Here is a 25,164-nt window from a genome sequence, read left to right as displayed (position 1 = left end):
CTCCAATAATAACAAGTAGAGACATTATCTATAGAAAGACATTCTCAGATTAGACGTAAGATACAACAAAACAACATAACACTTGCTTGTAAAATAACATCAACATATGTTTCTATCACCTTTGTGGACAATATAACTGCAACAAAACATCTTACCCTTGCAACTAATCTTTTTCATGCATATGTTACTATAGCATCACATGTAAATACTTGACATCAAGTGATGTTACAACAACATATTTATCATGGATCTAAGGATGATAGCATACTTTAAACTACTATTAAAGAACTGTCATCTATTCAGAAAATATCTTGATTTAGAAAATATTCTGGTTAAAGGTGTGCTTGAATATTTAGATAATGCTTAGAATTTTTTAGTCTTATTTTGTATTTTCTAATTAAAGTAGCTCCTATAATGTGTAGGACAGAATAAGATGATAAGATAAACCTGTGCTTAAGAATTTTTATTTCTTCTTGATAAAGATTATCATATTTATTATTCTATCTGCAAATCATCAAAAAACTCTTTACTGTCGGCTTTCTGTTTGACTGTGCATGATGTAGGTATAAATATGCTCTGATTATGGACAGCTTAGATCACATTGAAATGACAGTTATACAATTGACAGCTTTTGGTATGATTTAAATTATCTCAAAGCTGCAAGCTTACATGTATATGGTCCCATGAACAAAGATATTATATCAAAAGTTTCCAGTACAACTGGTCCCATGAAAAAAAATATTACCATATTCAAAAGTTGCCAGTATATAAATGGTCCAATGAAAAAACAATATTATTATACCTTACATGTATTTTAAACAATTTTATTGGGTGAAACGTTATCACGTGACATGGAATAATTCAGTTGTTTTTCATTCAATTGCAAGTAGGGATGATTAACACTATTATTTACTGGTGAATAACCTTTTGAGTTTGTTGATTTTTACTTGGGTTATCTCCCATGGGAATGATATCACAGACGTAAATAAACAAAATGGCAGCATTCATGTTAGACTGGAAGCCCAGCGAGAGAAGATGAAATAAGGCATTGGACATGAAAAGAGTGCCAACAGCCAATGATGTCTCTTATAAACGGTCCTTTTAAGGGCCATCAATATTTCACAAAAAGATTCTACCTTTCATGCCTTTGTTGTACATTCGAGAAATTTTAGAACACAAAGCCGTCAAAGGTATTTTCAGCTTGTGTTTGTTATGTAAAGTCCAAAGAATATAGTAAGTGTTCGAAAGGCCTTTCCACTTTTAGTTTGGTAAAATGAAACAATGAATATCCAAAATTGTCAACCCTTTAAAGTTATTTCACTTCGGGCTGCGCCCTCAATGAAATAATCTTCTCATGTTGACAATTTTGGATATTCACCTTTTCAACGGGCCATAATTGTATATTATTTCAAAAGATTCCTGTATATATGGTCCAATGGAAAGATATATTATTTTAAAAATTGCCAGAATATATATGGTCCAATGAAAAACAATATCATTTCAAAAGATGCCAGTATATATAGTCCTATAAAAAAATTCGTAAGGGTTCCACGGAACCCAGTGTCTCGCCTACTTTTGCTGTTAATCGCAGACTCAACAAAAATGAGGAAAAACATCAATAAAACTTTCCCTCTCAATACTGTTCTTTGATTGAAAGAAGCTTCCAAGTTTGGTAAAAAATCTAGGATAGTTTATGAATCTAATAAATGTTTTATAAACTTTAACTGCAGACTGTATGTAATGTTAACTGGAAGAAAAACTATGTCCATTTATAAGTAAAATACGGAAAAAGTTAATTTTTTTTTTACAAAATTTACTTCTGAATAAGATCTTATGATCAGAAACAAGCTTTTGTCTAAGTTTGGTAGAAATCCAGGATAGTTTAAGAACATTATAAAAATTTTAAAAACTTAAACCACAGAGTGAATGTTTTGTTTCTGGCAAAAAAACTAAGTCCATTTACAAGTAAAATACGGAAGTGGAAATTTATTTTTACAAAATGTTCTTCTTGATACTATCTTATGATCATAAACAAGCTTCTGTCCAAGTTTGGTACAAATCAAGGATAGTTTATGAAAGTTATTAAAATTTTAAAAACTTTAACCACAGAGTGAATGTAATGTTTCCTTGCAGAAAAACTAAGTCCATTTATAAGTAAAATACGGAAAAGTGGAAATTTATTTTTACAAAATTTTCTTCTTGATACTATCTTATGATCATAAACAAGCTTCTGTCCAAGTTTGGTACAAATCAAGGATAGTTTATGAAAGTTATTAAAATTTTAAAAACTTTAACCACAGAGTGAATGTAATGTTTCCTCGCAGAAAAACTAAGTCCATTTATAAGTAAAATACGGAAAAAATGGAATTTTATTTTTACAAAATTTACTTCTGGATACTTTCTTATGATCATAAACAAGCTTCTGTCCAAGTTTTGGTAGAAATTCAGTATAGTTTAAGAAAGTTATTAAAATTTCAAAAACTTTAACCACAGAGTGAATATTTGTGGACGCCGCCGCCGCCGCCGACGCCGACGACGACGGAATGTAGGATCGCTTAGTCTCGCTTTTTCGACTAAAGTCGAAGGCTCGACAAAAAGATATTATTTCAAAAATTGCCAATATCTATAAAGATATATATTGCTATTTTTTCAAGATCTCTTATAAAAATATTTTTCCAATAAATGTAGTTCATTTTGTAAAGGAGAACTTGTGTTAGATGATGACAAGATACAATGGAAATTAAGAGTTATACAAAAAACCTGGCAGAACAGTGGTACTGATAATCATTTACAATCTTCAACACTCCATGACATGTTGTGATAAATAAATGTCTAAAGGATTGTTTTTTTCTCTCTAGTGGGTTTGACATTGAATGATGCCTTAATCATCTTCACTATTGTAATGTTGGAAGAGTTGCTGAGTTCTACAATTTGTCTGTTGTTCCACTTAAAATGCTAACAGTGAGATGTACATGACAACTGACTGATCATCAATGCTACATTTACATACTTTTAACTCGTTTTTTTCCTCATACCATTAAAAAAATAAGAGAAAAACTTGTTTAAACTGGTTTGGGACATCACTGGAATTTCATTGATCTAGAAAGTCATATACAATTGTATGCTGCAGTGACATGCATGCAAATTCAAAACTAAATGCTCATATCAATGAAATATAAATTAGGTAGTTTTATACGACCACAAAAAAAAATTTTGGATCGTATAATGGTCAATGTCATAGCCGTCTGCATTGTCCAAAGGCACATTGGTTTCCAGACAATAACTTTAGTTTACGCAAATTGATCTCTTTGAAATTTAATAAGAAGGTTCAATACCACAAAAGGAAGGTTGGGATTGATTTTGAGGATGATAGTCCCAAAGGTTTAGGAATAAGGGGCCCAAAAGAAGCATTTTTCTACCTTCAGGATAATAACTTGTGTATAAGCAGTTCAATTGCTTCAAAATTGCAAAGGAAAGGCAGGGATAAAGTGTTGGGTAATTGCTCCAAGGTGGGATTCAAAAAATTTTGGGGAGTTCCAATTCTTAAAAGGGATTCAACTTTTTTTTCAAAATTTTTATAAAGTTTCAAGAGGAAATCTTTAATTGCACAGTATTGCGCAATAAATATGTAAGATCTTGATATTTGTGTCAGAAACCTATATTATGTCAAAAATTTGATAACAATCCAAATTCAGACAGTATCAAGCTTGAATATTGTGTCCAAATTTGGCCCAACTGTTCAGGGTGCAACCTCTGCAGTCGTATTAGGCTGCGCTCAGCAAAGCATTTTATTGTATAATGTAACAATCATTATTAAAAGCAATAATACTACAATACTCAAGCCTTTCTTCTTATTTCCTTAATAAAAACAAACCAAGTGAGAGTGTCAAATTATTGAAAAATTAATGACATGCACTCACAACTTAGGTAGTAATTCTTATAATCTTAAAAATACATTAAACACTATTTTCCTAAAGGAGAAATTAATTTAGAATAGAAAATTGACCCAATGTATCAATCACAACAAGAACCAACTGAAGTAACGTGACATTTCTTAATACAATTTCCTAGAAGACTTTCAACAACAGCATCAATAAAATGTGCATAACAATCCATTTAAGGCAGGAGCTATTAACACATAAACTGTATGATCAAATGATCGGAAGAGGATTTAACTATTGTAGTGATCTGGATAATGACTATTAAGGTTATCTTGAGCTCCATGGACATAAAGATTTATGAGATTAGAGAGTCTTTGACGTCATGTAATTATTTAACAAAATGAAGATAAACATAAGGTGGCACTCAATAAAAACACATCACTTCTACTGCAAAAGACATTAATTTCTTCATAATTTCATTAAAAGATCGGGTGGGGTGTGTGTGGGGGGAGGGTCTGCTTAATCTAATCTAACCTTTTAATAGTTCTCAGTCTTTTTTCATAAGATTTAGCTGGCACTGTACAATCTATTGAGAAAAACTACGCCATAATTCCTTCATATACTCTGGTTGCACCCCATGTATAGAACCTTTAATGTATTGGATTTAACTGGTTAAACTGGTTCAGTAGGTATTGTTTGCAAGAGGATGATTTTTAAGCAGATATGCTGGTTTGATTAAAAGTGAAAATTTGCATATCAATTTCTTCCATTTGTTTCATTAGTTTCAGTTAATTCTCACAGACAAAAAATCAAATACAAATGTCTTATATAGTTTATATGGGATTAAAGTTACTTTATAAAACATAAACAGAATAAGTGGAATCACCAAATATTGGCCTTTATAAGAGACACCACCCTCCAACACTGGTCTTCTTCTAAAAAGGTGCAAGCAAAGACAAAATAACAAAACAAGAAGATGGTTCAGATAGCCTGAATTGGCACTAAGTTTTATAGTGCAGTTAAACCAATTTTTATGCTTAATGCCATTTGCAGTATTATGCTATATCAATTATTCAATGCAGCCAGCTTTTATTTGTTAAAGAAACCAGAGAACTTTTTTAGAGAACTACCAACTTTTTAAATGGAAGCAAAACAGACAATCTATTTCAATTAAGATCAGAGTACAATGCACCTGCCACATGGGGGTTCAAACTCACAGCCTCAGTCAGTGTTGACAGGCTAGTAATTACTGTAGATGAACTGGTAAGACAACTAGGCCACCAGGGTATGTTGATGATTTGAGTGAAATCACCACATTTAATCAAACATGATTAAAGCAATCTTTCGATCTATCTTTCTTTTCAGTCATATCTACTGTATCTATATGTAAATTCTTCGATGTGTAAACAACAAAAATAAGTGTTGGAAGGAAAGTTAATAGTGGATAATTGTATTGTACAGAGATATCTGTAAATCTTAATTACAAGTCTCTTGGGCTATCAATCAATAATATATAGCAACAGTTAGAGCCATAAATCCAACAATTACTGTACAGGCATTGTAAATTAATAGGGAAGAGGAACATAGATGGAAACCACAAATTATGTTACAGCCAATTGCATTGAGTGTGTAGGCAAAGTAGTATCTTTGGTTAGCTTGCTTGGTAGCTGAACCGTGAAGTCATTATTAGGCAAGGTACACTACCCTCCTTACAAAGTAGCCTAGTCCTACAGACAGATAAATTGGTTATCTGTAGACTGTAGGACTAGTCTTCTCTTAAAAGAGGGTAGTTTACCTAACCTAATAATGACTTCACAGATCAGCTAGCAAGCAAGCTAACCAAATATATTACCTTTGCCTTCACACTCGATGCAATTGGCTGTAAGTGCAAGTACAAAACTATCAGTACTTTTCTTGATATTCAAAGACTTAAATAACATAGTGTGAGCAGGATAAAAACTGGTCAAACTCAACAGTCCAATATTAACAAGAGGCTGTCACAACGACAGCAAACCGGATTTATTAACATTTATTTGTGTCCTGGCAATATCACAAGAACCATTACTGATGAATGGTGAAAGTAAAAATCGTCAATATCAAATTTGACCTCCATTTTGTCATCAGTATCAACATATTAAAATTAAAATTTGAAAAGCTTAGATTGAATGGTTCATGAGTAAATGCAACAACGTGAATGGAAACGCCATTTTACGATCTTTCAAGAACCATAACTCCTGAACGGTAAAAGTCAAAATCGACATTATTGAACTTGACCTCTATTTTGTCATCAGTAACAACATATTAAAATTTCAAAAGCTTTGGTTGAATGGTTCATGAGAAAATGCACGGACACGACGGGAAACACCATTTTTCAATCTTTCAAGAACCATAACTCCTGAACGGTAAAAGTCAAAATCGTCATTATTGAACTTGACCTCTATTTTGTCATCAGTAACAACATATTAAAATTTCAGAAGCTTTGGTAGAACAGTTCATGCATAAATGCACGGACACGACTGGAAACTCCATTTTTCAATCTTTCAAGAACCATAACTCCTGAACGGTAAAAGTCAAATTCGTCATTATTGAACTTGACCTCCATTCTGTCATTAGTAACAACATATTAAAATTTGGGAAGCTTTGGTAGACCAGTTCATGCGTAAATGCACGGACACGACTGGAAACTCCATTTTTCAATCTTTCAAGAACCATAACTCCTGAACGGTAAAAGTCAAAATCGCCATTATTGAACTTGACCTTCGTATAGTTGTCAGTAATAACATATTATAATTTGAAAAGCTTTGGTTGAACGGATAATGAGTTAATGCACGGACAACATTTGATTGCCGCCCGTCCGCCCGCCCGACCGACCGCCCGGCCGCCCGCCGTACATCCCCAAATCAATAACCGACATTTTTGTCACAAAAATCCTGTTAAAAATCTAAATACATAGTTAGATTCAGCATATCAAAGAACCCCAAGAATTCAATTTTTGATGAAACCAAATAAAGTTCAATTTTGGACCCTTTAGACCTCAATGTGGACCAATCTGATAACTGGGCCCAAACATCAAAAATCTAAATACATGGTTAGATTAAGCATATATCAAAGAACCCCATATATACAATTTTTGTTGAAATCAAACAAAGTTTAATTTTGGACCACAATTTGGACCAACTTGAAAACTGGGCCTATAATCAAAAATCTAAATACAGGTTTAGATTCAGCATATCAAAGAACCCCAAAGATTAAATTTTTGTTGATATCAAACAAAAGTTTAATTTTGGACCAAGATTTGAACCAACTTAAAAACTGGGCCCATAATAAAAATTATAAGTACATGTTTAGATTCAGCATATCAAAGAACCCCAAAGATTTGGACCAACTTGAAAACTGGGCCAATAATAAAAAATCTAAGTACATGTTTAGATTCAGCATATCAAAAAACCCCAAGAATTCAATTTTTGTTGAAATCAAACAAAGTTTAATTTTGGACCCCAATTTGGACCAACTTGAAAACTGGGCCAATAATCAAAACTCTAAGTACATGTTTAGATTCAGCATATCAAAGAACCCCAGGAATTCAATTTTTGTTAAAATCAAACTTAGTTTAATTTTGGATCCTTTGGACCTTACAGTGACTTGACTGATAGTGTTGCTATCCAACAATTGCAATTCATTCAAAATTTTGACCAAATTGCAATTTGTTTTATTAAACCAAATTGTTCAACTGGTCAGAAATTTGAACAAATTGTTCAGTCAAAATGTGAAAGTGCATGGTGATAAAATAAATCATACTTACAATCCTATAAGACTTTAACTCCACTGTGTTGATGTTATTTTTAAATTAGTTTATCAATCTGTATAGTTATATATAGCTATTACCATACTAAAGGTGAACTGTTTTATTTGTAATTGCTATAAAAATGTCCAAACTAAGCTTTTATATAGTTTTTCTTTCAAAATGTATTCTATATTCATAAGAATCACACAGTATATGAATAAAAACATCATATTCAGTAAAATAATTTGTAAAATTGCAATATATTTGTAGGAAGGGGAGATAATCTTTTTTGGTTTCAAAAAGTCTTTATTCAAAAGAATAGTATTTTAGGTTATTTTCCCAAGGAAACTTATCAATAGCATATTGTTATTTCACATATAGTTTACTGAATATATGATGTATTATTTTAAATGATATATGATTCTTATAAATATAAAATCCTTTTCGAAAGAAAAACTATATAAAAGCTTAGTTTGGACATTTTTATAGCAATTCAAAATAAAATAGTTGACCTTTAGTATGGTAATGGCTATAATATAACATATATGATATAATATAATTATACCAATTGCAACTCATTCAAAATTTTGACCAAATTGCAATTTGTTTTATTAATCCAAATTGTTCAGCTGGTCAAAAATTTGAACAAATTGTTCAGTCAAAATGTGAAAGTGCAAGGTGATAAAATAAAATATACTTACAATCCTATAAGCCTTTAACTCCACTGTATTGATATATTATATCATATATGTTATATTATAGCCATTACCATACTAAAGGTCAACTATTTTATTTTGAATTGCTATAAAAATGTCCAAACTAAGCTTTTATATAGTTTTTCTTTCGAAAAGGATTTTATATTTTATAAGAATCATATATCATTTAAAATAATACATCATATATTCAGTAAACTATATGTGAAATAACAATATGCTATTGATAAGTTTCCTTGGGAAAATAACCTAAAATACTATTCTTTTGAATAAAGACTTTTTGAAACCAAAAAAGATTATCTCCCCTTCCTACAAATATATTGCAATTTTACAAATTATTTTACTGAATATGATGTTTTTATTCATATACTGTGTGATTCTTATGAATATAGAATACATTTTGAAAGAAAAACTATATAAAAGCTTAGTTTGGACATTTTTATAGCAATTACAAATAAAACAGTTCACCTTTAGTATGGTAATAGCTATATATACCTATACAGATTGATAAACTAATTTAAAAATAACATCAACACAGTGGAGTTAAAGTCTTATAGGATTGTAAGTATGATTTATTTTATCACCTTGCACTTTCACATTTTGACTGAACAATTTGTTCAAATTTCTGACCAGTTGAACAATTTGGTTTAATAAAACAAATTGCAATTTGGTCAAAATTTTGAATGAATTGCAATTGTTGGATAGCAACACTATCAGTCAAGTCACTGTAATATAGATCAATTTGAAAATGGGACCAAAAGTTGAGAATCTACATACACAGTTAGATACGGCATAACAAAGAACCCCAATTATTCAATTTTTGATGAATTCAAACAAAGTTTAATTTTGGCCCTTTGGGCCCCTTATTCCTAAACTGTTGGGACCAAAACTCCCAAAATCAATCCCAACCTTCCTTTTATGGTCATAAACCTTGTGTGTAAATTTCATAGATTTCTATTTACTTACACTTAAGTTATATTATGGTGCGAAAACCAAGAAAAATGCCTATTTGGGACCCTTTTTTGGCCCCTTATTCCTAAACTGTTGGAACCTCAACTCCCAAAATCAATACCAATCTTCCTTTTGTGTTCATAAACCTTGTATTTAAATTTCATTGATTTCTATTAACTTATACTAAAGTTAATGTGCGAAAAACCAAGAATAATGCATATTTGGGCCCTTTTGTGGCCCCTAATTCCTAAACTGCTGGGACCAAAACTACAAAAATCGATCCCAACCTTCCTTTAGTGGTCATAAACCTTGTGTCAAAATTTCATAGATTTCTATTTACTTAAACTAAAGTTAAAGTGCGAAAAACCAAGAAAATGCTTATTTGGCCCCTAATTCCCAAACTGTTGGGACCAAAACTTCCAAAATCAATCCCAACCTTCCTTTTATGGTCATAAACCTTGTGTTTAAATTTCATAGATTTCTATTCACTTATACTAAAGTTATAGTGCGAAAACCAAAAGTCTTCGGACGCCGACAACAACACCGACTACGGACGACGACGACACCAAAGTGATACCAATATACGACCAAAAATTTTTCAATTTTTGTGGTCGTATAAAAACCAGCTATGACCTTACTTGGAACTCTGTACAAGGCATTAAACCTTATATCAGTATCATTTATCAAAAAAAGTATTCATTGACAATCATTCAGAGATCTTCAGCTGGAGTAATATAAAGCCTAAATCAAAGTTTCCAGCTGGAGAAAAACAGAAACTGTAATCATGTTTTTAGCAATAGAAATATGAGTTATGTATTGTTATTATCTGGAAATTGTTTTCATTTTATCTGTAATCAACATTTTATTCCAGTCATATGGAAATCTAATAATTGGGTAATATCATCTTTAATTAAACACTCTTACCTTTAAGCTTGCAAAATTCACAACACATTTACATGGCATAAGGAGAAAATCAATTTTAAACAATCAGAATGGCAACAATAGAGGTTATTTAGAATAAACTTTTATCCTGAAGAAAATATTTCATATTATCAAGGTTGTGTTTTCAATGGCATCTGACTAATTGTTTTAAATACAAAGGATGAATCAGGTATACAAAGTCACAAATAGTCTATTTTAGTAAAAGTAGTATATAAAATTATATTAATGGCACTCCCACCACATCTTCCTATATCTATTCATTTATTTTCGTGGGTACCAATTTTCGTGGATTGATGAAGACTTGCATATTCGTGGATATTTAATTTCGTGGTTTTTCAAAATACTGCATAATCCACAAATAATTGGTATCCAATGAATAATAATGAATATACAGTAACCGGTAGAGGAACCAAAAAAATAATTTAGAAATTCATATACCAGAATGATGCTTCTTTTTTAAATACAGGAAGTCATAAAGCAATGCAGCATGTCACTGAATTGTAACCCCTAAAGTTGACATTAACCCTTTACTCCATGGATATTTTTTTTTAAATACTTGATTCGCATAGGATTTTTTTCAGTAAAAAAAAATCATGAGGTTTAAAGTGTTAATGCATTGTGAAAACTAATATTTCATCAATGAAATTCAAGTCAGATATTCTCACGAATCTCCTTTTCATATTGGATACAATTTTTTTTAAGTCTGATGCAGACATTTTGGAGACATAGCGTTTCAACTGAGGTACTACACAGGCGTCAAAAGGCGTCATTATGGAGTAAAGGGGGTGGCGTCAAAAGGCGTCATTATGGAGGAAAGGGCCCAAATTCCCTTCCTACTTCAAAATCTGACAATGCTGAATTTTAACAAATGAAACATTTTTAACATAACTGTCTGGATAATAGAGCAGAATGCCCTATAACACAAGACATCATTTACTCCATATATTGCATGTCGAGACAAATTAAGATAGACAAATATAGCTTACTTTGTGGTATTTGTCTTACTCATTATTGAAGGCTGTATGGTGACCTATAGTTGTTTAAACTTCTACATCATTTGCTTATCATCGTTAGAAGTTATTTCTTTGACAACCAAATATTTTAAAAAAACTTTATTGAACTCTAGCTTTGAAGAACTCTACCGATAAAACCAACCTTGTACTCCTAATACATTCCACCTTGCTACTTTATCACTACATGACATTGTCAACAATCTTTCTCCCTGTAAAATTCCATCCCAAGTTTGTGTGACACCTGACGGCTTTACAGGAATGGTGCCCTCCCCTGATTCTATTTTTGTCCTCAATTGTCCTCTTGCCTTTCTGTTTGGATGAGGATCTTCCTCTCCTGTTTTAGCCTCATGTGGTGAAAAAATTCTAGAATCACCGCAAGGAGCCGTGCTGATGTATAAATGAAATTTGATTCCTTCTTTAAGTCTGAATCCTCCATTCTCTCTCTTGTCAAACACGGATGTATCTAAATTACCTTGAATTGGTGATAAATACTTTGCTAATTCAAAGTATAAAAAGTTTAGCAAAGAACGCCTTGCTAGAATTTCAGCATGGCAATCATTCACTGATTGTCCCTTTTCACTTATGAATTCACCATTTATACATTTAGTCCCTGTCGTTACACAAATAACTTGTGTTGAATCAGGATCACCATCCCTCGTCATGACAACACCAGCTAATACTTTACGTTTAGCATACTGAGTTGTAAAACTATTTGTCAGATCACTGAATTTTAGCAATACAAGTTTTGATACAGTATTGGCAAGTTCGTGTGATATTTCTGCTGAACCATCCTCTCTTTGAACCGGCTGCATGTCTGAAATCAAATTAGATATTCTTATTAAGGATCATCTTAAAAGTTATATATGATTTTTAACCTAATAAGGACAAAACAAGTAAAAAAGATGGCACTGCCAACTGATGCCACCTAAACTGCACATTTATTGAGAGAAACCATTCTGGTAAATATGTTTGAAAAAAGAAAAAAAAACATGTTCTATGATTGCTTATTTTATTGACATGTCTGTGTAAAGTGGGATATCATCCCAAAATCAACTCTAAAAAAAAAATCTATTTTCAGTGTAATTAGTAGCCTTAAATTTAGACCAAATAATCAATGGTTTCTTCTCCTGAACTATATCTTCCATAGATCTATAAGTTGCAATCCAATCAAGAAAGGGAAGTTCCAGATTTTCAGGGCAATAATACCGATAAAGGGATAAAGTGCTCAGGTTTCTAATTCACTGGCATTTTTTCTAAACATTTTATTTAAAAAAAAAGAAAACATCAAAGTTATTAGCTTGTGGCTAAAAATTGTTGTACTTTGTTAGTATTCTCAATTTTTTGACAGTACAGATCTGTTCAATTTAGTGCTCACCACTTTATATGTTCAATATTTTATATGTTCAATTTAGGTGCTCACCACTTTATTTGTACAATTTAGTGCTCACAGCTTTATTTGTACAATTTAGTGCTCACAGCTTTATTTGTACAATTTAGTGCTCACCACTTTATCTGTTCAATTTAGTGCTCACCACTTTATATGTTCAATATTTTATATGTTCAATTTAGGTGCTCACAGCTTTATTTGTACAATTTAGTGCTCACCACTTTATATGTTCAATTTAGTGCTCACAGCTTTATATGTACAATTCAGTGCTCACCACTTTTAAATATGTTAAATTCTACATATGTACAATTTAGTGCTCACCACTCAAATGAGGACAGACATCAAATTGACCATCTTGATACTAATTATATAATTTATACCTGGTGCTTGACAAGTGTCAATTTTATAAATTTTAAATAGAGCTGCAGCAGCTGCTCGTGCTTTGGCTATTCTCTTGTTTCGTGCAGTTCCTTCAAAAACTTCCTTGTCAACTTCCACTTTCATTGTAAACATTTTAGAATGACTTTCACCATGTTCATTAACAAACTCATACTTAAGTCCTGGTCGTAATTCATTCAATATCATGACAGGATTTTTACCATCAGGGTTGATTGGAACTGTTGATTTTTTAGTAATGGCATTGAGAGCTCCATTTGTACTCACAGGAACTGTTGCTACAGGTGTGCCATTTTGATTATTTGCTTGTTCAAAGTTATTGAAGAACACTGTATCTTGTGGGTCAATAGATACATCAGATGTGAAGTCAGTCCCCTGAATTTGTGGTCCTAACACTTTATGGGCATCAGATGCATTAGGAAATTGCACAAATGATTTCAAAGCTTTTTCTGCAGCTATTAATTTTGCTGCTTTCTTAGTTGTACTAGCTCCTTCATAAGCCATTCCATTAACTTCTACAGACATAGTAAATATAGGTGCATGAACAAGTCCAGTTTGAGACACAAATTTAAATTCAAGTCCGGGTTTTAGTTCATTCAGTTGCATTAGGGCATTTTTTGGAGGTGCAGGGCCATTTGCTTTTCGTTTTTTCTTGCCCACAGGGGATACAACTGCCCCATCAGAATGTGTACGTTTTCCTAACATTGTCGTTTGTTTTTCAGTGTCCTCTTCTCCTATTTCTTCTTCTCCCTTTTCTCCTTCTTTTTCTTCTTCTTCCTTGACTTCTTCTTTTTCTACTTCAGTTTCTTTACAAACATCTATAAAATATAGAAGAATAACAATTACTATTACTGATTTTAATTTGATTAATGGCTTCATCACTAAAATCATCCTTGAACATAATTCAATTTGAAGTAAACTTCATAATCTTTTGGAACTTGGTACTATCTTTAGAAAGTTCCATTTTCTTGCACTTTGTCGACCCTTACATCTGTAAAAAAGAGACTACAAAGCAACAGTTTCCGTATATGAAAGTGTGTATAAACTAGTGTAAAACATCAAACAAATTTTGGAAAGAAGTAACAATCAAATTGATGAATCGTGTGCTGAAAAAAAAATCTAACATAACAGTATCCACTAACATCATGCTGAAATTAGGGAACTTTTTTAAGGCTATCAAGTGTTATGATAGGTAAGGAAATTGACCTAGGGTTAATGGATAAATTGCTGCATGCTAAATACATTCAGTGTAAATTTGTCATGCATATTTAGGACAAGAGCAAACAATTAATATATTTGCTAGGTTCTGAAATGTAGGTTGACTGTATGAACAAGCAGGACATTTTAGAAAAATTCCACCTTTCATCATGATATTGATTTAAATGTTTTATTACTTCCCATTTGACAATGGTATGGTATGTACAGAATATTTTGCCCCCCCCCCCCCCCCCAAACTAAGAAGCTTCAAGCACAATACAATGTCAAGACTCAAGACCTTAATCAGAAGTGTCCAACTTCTATGAGAGTACACAATTTCTACAAGAATAGCCACCAGGAAAGAAAATATCCTTCTCTTAAATCAGACAGATCATACTTCTCATGTTACACTTGAATCAACTAATGAAATTCATATATCAATTTTCTACACCTCTCAGTGATTTTCCTTCATTAATTATTGATAATCTCAGATAGGTTTTATATATTGATCACTGTAAGGAAAGGTTTTTTATTTCTCTTGGAGTTGTAGGGTATGGTTTTAAGTAGATAACAAAATTAAATTAGTATGATTATCTGTGTATTATTATCATGTTGAAAGAAATCTATCAGCATGGTCTTGTTAATAAATTCATCTACACTGAGTAAAGTTAGGGCAGTCATACTGTTTGCAAAATAGATGTTAATTATTTGTTACTAGCATTGCACCAGTAATAAATAGCTTTAATTCATATCTATGCTGTATGGCTTATTTGTTAAAACAATTTTCCCATCATAATTTGTAATGTATATATGGAAATAATCAGCAAGGTCAAAATTTGTTGATTTGTTATTAATTTCTGTAAATAGTAATTATAAATAAAAGCTCTTTTTCTTCAAAATTCTAATACTTTATTGGCTTCCTTCCTTCGGTTTATTGTGCTTTTCTTCCATATAATCATTACAAACAAATGGATCATAAACTCAAAATAGACTGCACAGAATATCTTGTAAATAATCAAGAAAGGACAATGATGAATATCTCAATTTTTAATTATATCGCAATATAAAATTTATAAACAAAGAAAAAATCTTTAAATAATGATTTTCAAGGATCTGTACTAAGCACTATAGAAGGCGATGTTTTTTTCCCCAGATTAAATCAAAATAAGTACAGTGCCTATAGATTATTTAGTTGAAAATAACATAGTTACAAAGTCTGTTAATTTGGACAAAATTCCTCGATCAATAAGTTTCAAGGATCTAGGTGAAAAACTGTAGGAGTTGATTGTAAAAAGAGGTACCTACTTATCCACACTCACTCTACATCAACACACTAATGTTAAAATGGTTTTGCACTTGGTGCAACCATGCTTATAATAAGCTTGTGACATACATATAAATCTTTATAATTATGCTTTCTTATATGATTTACGAAAAAAAAAAAACTTGAATTGCATTTAAGCATAGTGATTTTTTTTAATTACCTTTACAATCTACCTTTATCTTAAAAACTATATATATTTGCTATAAAATGAAAATAAAAAATTCACTATAAAATTCTTCCCAATGTGTTTTAATTAATTAAATCTATGGAATCTATGATCTTACCTTTAATAATAAGATATTGATATGAGTTCCCTATAACCAGTGTAGTACTAATGAAAACTTATCAGTAAGGCAGATGAAAAAAAATAATCGATAGAAACGACACAAAACGTCCTAGCCCCTTCAAGAATTTCTAAAGAACATTTCTCCGGAGAGTAAATTGATTAGGTTACCCCCTTTATAATCTGACAGTTCTGATAGATTAAGAATTAGTTGGAGATTATATACAAAGGGTTTAAGGTAGTGTAACTTTAAATAAATATATTCTGGATTAGGAAAATAAATAGTCGGTTTCTCAGTAAAGCAGGTGGTAGCATGATTATTAACTGTTTGAAGTGCATGGGCTATTTGCAGTATATCATTTGTATAAAATGTGTTGCTACCTGCTGAAATTTGCAACTTATCAATCAGTTGTGATCAGTTATGATCAACTGTAATTCAAAATTGATTCAGACATCTTTTTTCACTAGTCTTTATATGAAACTTTTTCATGAGAAAATATATGTATACATGTACATGGTTTACATTTTCAATGTATTGTGCATTTAAAATTTAATTAATTTACTGCAATTCTTATTTATAATGATGTACAATACTTCAAACCAAAAAATTGAAGCTCAAAGAAGACTGAACTGCTGCCCTGGTGTCAAAAATATGCCATTTAGATAATCATTTGTTTCCTTCATTGCAATATAGGTAATAAGTTAAAGAGTAATAAGTAATAACAAACTTTCATGGACAATAACTTCTACCTTTATTGATCTATGTTTCAGAAATTTTCAGTGAAAAATCTTGACCTGCTGAAAATTTTAAAATGCAGCGTAAGATTTGCACTAGACAATACAGCAACAAATTAATGCAAAACAAATGGGACAGACAGCAACCATCAACAACAACAAAAAACAAACGGGTTGTTGTCTTGGAACAGATACATAAAGCAGGATTCATATGTGAGAACATATTTGCCAAAAACAAAATCATATATAGATATAGGAAGATGTGGTATATCAGTGCCAATGAGACAACTCTCAATCCAAATAACAATATGACTTAATTCCTCATTTTTTTGGGAAACCATTTAATTTGATAGACAAGGGTTCTCTCTCTCAACTTCCTATAGCATTCCCACAGAATCAGTGCACAAACATTTGATCTATGACTATGATGCCTGAATATAAGATAGCATTTTGAAACCCGAGTCAGCCTATGCATGAGTTTTCCATTGATTTTTGGACAAGAAACACAGATCGCATTCGTCGACAAAAAAAGTTCTTTGAAGACAATTTGTTTGTAAATACATTTTACATGTTTAACTTGAATATAATATTTAGTTTGTCAACGCCAGCTCTCTATGTTTCCTGGTCTAAAATTTGGTTGAAATACAGCCAATTTTGTAAAATTTCGTCAACATCTCTAACTTTGACCTATTTTGGATGTAAAAATCAACACTTTACAATAAAACGTTGTCAAAAATAGTTCTATTCAACTTTCTAATATGTCTTTAAGACAAATTAAAATATTTTTTATCTTGTACCATTTAACTTTATAATCGGGCCAAATATCTTTAACTGAAGTTTACTCCTTTAATACTTATGATATATACTATAGAAATAATACATTGTATATGCACTGTAAAAAGTATGAAATTTCCTGGACAGAAATATTCCAAGCAAATCAAAGAAGAAAGTTTATACAGGTAATTTTATTTTAAAAGTACAGGAAGTTCTTTATGTGGACATTTGATTTCTGTTAAAACTAATAATAGTTCGACTTTTATGTACCAAAAATTCAAACTAAAGCCTAGATTACTCTTGAAATCAGTGAAACATTCAGTTTCACAATATTGATTGCATCTTTATACATTGTAAAATCAATTTACTGCATAATTTACTACACAGTTTTTCTGATTTTTTCTAATAACTCAATTTTTTTATTACCAGTACCTGAATTCCATGTTTGAAGTTAGAAGTTTAAAAGCCAAAGAAGGCTTGAATAATTGTTTTACTTAATGTAATAAATGCTGAAAGAAGACAATAACTTTCTCGCAAGCAATTTGTAGGACATTGATTTATCCCCTAAAAAATCCAACAAAAACAACATGATATTGTAACAGGCATTTGTTTTCCTCCAAAGAACCACACAATTAAGACCTTATCAAATCATCTCAAAAAAATTACCATGAAAATAAAACTCACAATATTTACACCATATATGAATAGCAATCAATGAAGGATTACACTGAGCATAGTACTATAGGACCACCATATGTGTACTTAGTGAAGATCATCAGTAAGTGTGGACAGAATATTGTGTTGGAAACAGTATTGTTCAAAACACAATACAATACAGAGTAACATCTTATTAAAAGTACCATGTAAAAGGCAATTTTCAGTCATTAAAGATCTTTACAACTTTGTGAATGCTAACATTATACAAAAGTTAATGCCATATTAATGAACTTTTTCACTGAGGATGAAGTGATAAAAAAGTTATCTTATATAGACATGATTCTAACAATTGCCTTAAAACTATGCACAAAATGGTAAACAGTCGTGAAAAATTTCATTGCATAATTCCCAAAGCATAACTGCAGGAGAGCTCAGTAAAGTGTTCACAATAAACATGATGCTTTTGATGAGAGTTTATTTAACAGTTTAGTCCAACAACTATTTCACAAATAGTGTCTAAAGAGCTTAAGCCTTTTCTAATCTAGTCCTACACCAGGTGCTCCGCAGGGCGTAGCTTTATACAACCGCAGAGGTCGAACCCTGAACAGTTGGGGCAAGTATGGACAAAACATTCAAGCGTGATACAGCTCTGAATTTGGATTGTGATCAAATTTTTGACATTACATGGTTTTTTTTACACAAAACAAATGTCAAGATTTTACAAATCAATTAAAGATTTCTTCTTCAAACTTATTTAAATCTAAAATTAAATAGTTGACACAGCATAGGTTTCTGACACAGAATGAATGTGGTCTAATGAACTTAAATTTTTTTTTTTGCCTTTGAGCAATTCACTATGCTGTTGAATATTAATCCTCTCAAAAAAATGTTTGAAGAAATTTTCTTTTTATTTATGAAATCTGAAATGAGAAAAATTTAACCCCCCCCTTTTTTTTCACATCCCCGTTTCCCTTTTTCCAAAACTGATATCAATTCAAATTTCTAATGGAGTTTGCAACAATAACTACTCTTTTAAATACATCATAAATATTAAAATGTAAAATAAAGTGCTTGTTATCACTGAATGGTAAAGATTGGTTGGTAGTAAAAGTGAATATACATTGTTTATTGTAGAAAACAATAAAAAAAAACTTCATCAGCAACATTTTATATTGGCAAATTTCCAATGAAGTTATTTACATAAAGTTATTGGCAAATAAAAATAGAAAATGACATCAGTCATGTCTGGCAAATGTCCAACATACATTATCTAAAAACATTTTAGATAAGATAAGGAAAAAAAGCTTCATCAGCAACATTTTATATTGGCAAATTTCCAATGAAGTTATTTACATAAAGTTATTGGCAAATAAAAATAGAAAATGACATCATAGTCATGTATGGCAAATTTCCAACATATATTATCAACTACTATTCTATACAAAGAAAGATAACTCCAATTGAAAATTAATTGCTATTGCACAATATTGTGCAATTAGATATTTCTTGCTATTGTGCAATACTGTGCAATTGAAAATTTCTTGCTATTGCACAATACTTGATATGGAATCCTGATTTGGACCAACTTGAAAACTGGGCCCATAATCAAAAATCAAAGTACATGTTTAGATAAAGCATATCAAATAAGCCCAAGAATTTAATTTTTGTTAAAATCAAACTTAGTTTAATTTTGGACCCTTTGGACCTTAATGTAGACCAATTTGAAAACTGGACCAAAAATTAAGAATCTACATACACAGTTAGATTTGGCATATCAAAGAACCCATTTATTCAATTTTTGATGAAATCAAACAAAGTTTAATTTTGAACCCCCATTTGGACCAACTTGAAAACTAGGCCAATAATTAAAAATCTAAGTACATTTTTAAATTCAGCATATCAAAGAACCCCAAGGATTCAATTTTTGTTAAAATCAAACTTAGTTTAATTTTGGACCCTTTGGATCTTAATGTAGACCAATTTGAAAACGGGACCAAAAATTAAGAATCTACATACATAGTTAGATTCGGCATATCAAAGAACCCCAATTATTCAATTTTTGATAAAATCACACAAAGTTCAATTTTGGACCCTTTGGGCCCCTTATTCCTAAACTGTTGGGACCAAAACTCCCAAAATCAAACCCAACCTTCCTTTTATGGTCATAAACCTTGTGTTTAAATTTCATAGATTTCTATTTACGTATACTAAAGTTATGGTGCAAAAACCAAAAATAATGCTTATTTGGGCCCCTTTTTGGCCCCTAATTCATAAACTGTTGTGACCTCAACTCCAAAAATCAATCCCAACCTTCCTTTTGTGGTCATAAACCTTGTGTTTAAATTTCATTGATTTCTATTTACTTATACTAAAGTTATTGTGCGAAAACCAAGAATAATGCTTATTTGGGCCCTTTTTTGGCCCTTAATTCCATAAACTGTTGGAACCAAAACTCCCAAAATCAATCCCAACCGTCCTTTTGTGGTCATAAACCTTGTGTCAAAATTTCATAGATTTCTATTCACTTAAACTAAAGTTATAGTGCGAAAACCAAGAAAATGCTTATTTGGGCCCTTTTTGGCCCCTAATTCCTAAAATGTTGGGACCAAAACTCCCAAAATCAATCCCAACCTTCCTTTTGTGGTCATAAACCTTGTGTTAAAATTTCATTGATTTCTATTCACTTTTACTAAAGTTAGAGTGCGAAAACTAAAAGTATTCGGACGACAACGACGACGACGCCAACGTGATAGCAATATACGACCAAAAAATTAAAATTTTTGCGGTCGTATAAAAAAATGTGACAAATTTCTTGCATTCCAAGCAGAGATTTTTTGCTGATGTCAGATCTTTGAAAGTTTCTGTTAAGTTTATTGACATTTTGTTTAAAATCAGGAATGATTAATATAATAAAGAAGATGTGGTATGATTGCCAATGAGACAACTGTCCACAAGAGACCAAAATGACACAGACATTAACAACTATAGGTCACCGTATGGCCTTCAACAATGAGCAAAGCCCATACTGCATAGTCAGCTATAAAATGTAAAACAATTCAAACGAGAAAACTAACGGCCTTATTTATATAAAACTAGAGGCTCTCAAGAGCCTGTATCGCTCACCTGACTCTACTTTGGTTTTTGAAATCATATCAAAAAAGATAAAACTTGGCTACAAAGTAACAACACTTGGCCAGGACCTCCTAAGGAAAGGAACATTCATGCTATGTTTGGTTTCATTCAATTCAGTGGTTCTCTAGAAGAAGACTTGTGTATGCATTTCCCATAGGGTCCTATGTTAAACTAAGTCCCCCGCTAGCAGATGTTTTGGATGATAGACGGGCAACAAAGTTACAACACATGTTCAGCACCTCATAAGGAACATACATGCTATGTTTGGTTTCATTACATTCAGTGGTTCTCTAAAAGAAGTCATTTGTACACATATGCATTTCCCATCGGGTCCTATGTTAAACTAAGTCCCCGCTGGGGGCCATTTTGGATGATGGATCGGCTACAAAGTAACAAAACTTGGTCAGCACCTCATAAGGAAAATGCATGCTATGTTTGGTTTCATTACATTTAGTGGTTCTCTAAAAGAAGTAATTTGTATGCATTTCCAATAGGGTCCTATGTTAAACTAAGTTGGCCCCCACTGGCGGCCATTTTGGATGATGAATCGGCTACAAAGTAACAACACTTGGTCAGCACCTCATAAGGAACATTCATACTATGTTTGGTTTCATTCCATTCAGTGGTTCTCTAAAAGAAGTCATTTGTATGCATTTCCCATAGAGTCCTATGTTAAACTAAGTCCCCCGCTGGTGGCCATCTTGGATGATAGATCGGCTACGAAGTAACAACACTTAGTCAGTACCTCATAAGGAACATTCATGCTATGTTTGGTTTCATTCCATTGAGTGGTTCTCTAAAAGAAGTCATTTGTATGCAATAGGGTCCTATGTTAAATTAAGTCCCCCGCTAGCAGATGTTTTGGATGATAGACGGGCAACAAAGTTACAACACATGTTCAGCACCTCATAAGGAACATACATGCTATGTTTGGTTTCATTACATTCAGTGGTTCTCTAAAAGAAGTCATTTGTACACATATGCATTTCCCATCGGGTCCTATGTTAAACTAAGTCCCCGCTGGGGGCCATTTTGGATGATGGATCGGCTACAAAGTAACAAAACTTGGTCAGCACCTCATAAGGAAAATGCATGCTATGTTTGGTTTCATTACATTTAGTGGTTCTCTAAAAGAAGTAATTTGTATGCATTTCCCATAGGGTCCTATGTTAAACTAAGTTGGCCCCCACTGGCGGCCATTTTGGATGATGAATCGGCTACAAAGTAACAACACTTGGTCAGCACCTCATAAGGAACATTCATACTATGTTTGGTTTCATTCCATTCAGTGGTTCTCTAAAAGAAGTCATTTGTATGCATTTCCCATAGAGTCCTATGTTAAACTAAGTCCCCCGCTGGTGGCCATCTTGGATGATAGATCGGCTACGAAGTAACAACACTTAGTCAGTACCTCATAAGGAACATTCATGCTATGTTTGGTTTCATTCCATTTAGTGGTTCTCTAAAAGAAGTCATTTGTATGCAATAGGGTCCTATGTTAAATTAAGTCCCCCGCTAGCAGATGTTTTGGATGATAGACGGGCAACAAAGTTACAACACATGTTCAGCACCTCATAAGGAACATACATGCTATGTTTGGTTTCATTACATTCAGTGGTTCTCTAAAAGAAGTCATTTGTACACATATGCATTTCCCATAGGGTCCTATGTTAAACTAAGTCCCCGCTGGGGGCCATTTTGGATGATGGATCGGCTACAAAGTAACAAAACTTGGTCAGCACCTCATAAGGAAAATGCATGCTATGTTTGGTTTCATTACATTTAGTGGTTCTCTAAAAGAAGTAATTTGTATGCATTTCCCATAGGGTCCTATGTTAAACTAAGTTGGCCCCCACTGGCGGCCATTTTGGATGATGAATCGGCTACAAAGTAACAACACTTGGTCAGCACCTCATAAGGAACATTCATACTATGTTTGGTTTCATTCCATTCAGTGGTTCTCTAAAAGAAGTCATTTGTATGCATTTCCCATAGAGTCCTATGTTAAACTAAGTCCCCCGCTGGTGGCCATCTTGGATGATAGATCGGCTACGAAGTAACAACACTTAGTCAGTACCTCATAAGGAACATTCATGCTATGTTTGGTTTCATTCCATTTAGTGGTTCTCTAAAAGAAGTCATTTGTATGCAATAGGGTCCTATGTTAAACTAAGTCCCGCCGCTGGCGGCCATCTTGGATGATGGATCAGCTACAAAGTAACAACACTTGGTCAGCACCTCATAAGGAACATTCATGCTATGTTTGGTTTCATTCCATTCAGTGGTTCTCTAGAAAAAGTCATTTGTATGCTTTTCCCATAGGGTCCTATGTTGAACTAAGTCCCTCGCTGGCGGCCATCTTGGATGATGGATCGGCTACAAAGTAACAACACTTGGTCAGCACCTCATAAGGAACCTTCATGCCATGTTTGGTTTCATTCCATTTAGTGGTTCTCTAAAAGAAGTCATTTGTATGCATTTCCCATTGGGTCCTATGCTAAACTAAGTCCCCTGCTGGCGGCCATCTTGGATGATAGATTGGCTACAAAGTAACAACACTTGGTCAGCACCTCATAAGGAACATTCATGTCATGTTTGGTTTCATTCCATTCAGTGGTTCTCTAGAAGAAGTCATTTGTATGCATTTCCGATAGGGTCCTATGTTAAACTAAGTCCACCTCTGGCGACCATCTTGGATGATGGATCGGCAACAAAGTAACAACACTTGGTTAGCACACATAAGGAACATTCATGCTATGTTTGGTTTCATTCCATTCAGTGGTTCTCTAGAAGAGTCATTTGTATGCATTTCCCATAGGGTCCTATGTTAAACTAAATCCCCCACTGGCGGCCATCTTGGATGATGGATCGGCTACAAAGTAATAACACTTGGTCAGCACCTCATAAGGCACATTCATGCCATGTTTGGTTTCATTCCATTCAGTGGTTCTCTAGAAGAAGTTCAAAATGTAAAAAGTTAACGACGACGACGACAGACGACGACGGACGACAGACGACGGACGCCAAGTAATGAAAAACAAATATAAGACCGGTCTATTGTCTAGGACTCCAACTGTATGATGCCCTCTAGATGTTTTTGGGTAATTTATGTTGCTGGTATGTCTTCTCATTAACTTAAACCCCACAGCCTCTTATATTTTTGTAAAGTTGACATTATTTATATGGTACTAGATCATTCTAATTTACAAGATTTGGAAAACTGCCAAACAATTTTTTAATCAAGTTTTTTGCAGTTATACAAATTAGAAGACAATGCAATATATCATGGCAGACATGCAGTAAACATTGTGAACCATGTCATCATGTGTGGGATATTCCTTACAGTCTTTTCATAGTAATTCCATAGCTGATAATCATGTAAAGGAAAGCAATTAATCAGAAGAAACCAGTGATGGATTTAATTAAGTAAAACTTTTTTTCAAGACATATCCCTTAGACATATTGTTTTCCATTTCATGCCATATGATTTTGATTTTTGTATTAAGGTTTCTTATCTTATACAAGTGTTCAGATGAGGAGAAAAAAAATCCAATCATTCAAAAATGTCCATCAACAAGACCAGTAATTCCAAAACTGTACAAAATACTAATTTGAACTGGGTACTTATTAAGTCTTTTACAACTTCATTAAATATTGAATACCTTGAACTTTTGAAATGCAACAAATGATCATTACTTACAAACTTATAGCCTGTATACTGTTCAACAATAAATGTAGTCTTGTTTAAGTATTGTCATCACTTATTTGTTTTCAGTCTGGAGAAAGTTAAAATGTTGATGAATATTGTTTCATCAATAGTCTAAGACAGATGACAATGCAAAGGGGCTTAAAAATACATTATCTTATTTCCCTTGTATGTAGGTATTTTTCATCATTTGCTTGAGAAAATAAATCAAATTTAAAATAGAATAGATAATTTGTAAAAGTTAAAACCCAGAGAACTGAAAATAAATGCATTTCATAATTGATTTATC

General features: G+C 32.4%; 1 protein-coding gene across 3 annotated transcripts in view; it reads right to left on the bottom strand.

The window, feature by feature from the left end:
• Positions 1-25,164, bottom strand: part of LOC143064172 (double-stranded RNA-specific editase 1-like) — a 48,788-nt gene that overhangs the window by 2,081 nt on the left and 21,543 nt on the right. For all 3 annotated transcript variants that reach the window (XM_076236813.1, XM_076236815.1, XM_076236814.1), the window contains 2 exons: positions 13,052-13,885; positions 11,427-12,098 (listed from right to left, as the gene is read on the bottom strand). In XM_076236813.1, the coding sequence (XP_076092928.1) occupies positions 11,427-12,098; positions 13,052-13,885 (1,506 nt within the window). The remainder of the gene's footprint in view (positions 1-11,426; positions 12,099-13,051; positions 13,886-25,164) is intronic.

Source organism: Mytilus galloprovincialis, chromosome 2 (genome assembly GCF_965363235.1).
Source record: "Mytilus galloprovincialis chromosome 2, xbMytGall1.hap1.1, whole genome shotgun sequence".
In the NCBI taxonomy this organism is placed as follows: Eukaryota; Metazoa; Mollusca; class Bivalvia; order Mytilida; family Mytilidae; genus Mytilus; species Mytilus galloprovincialis.
This window is presented reverse-complemented; position numbering and strand designations above follow the sequence as displayed.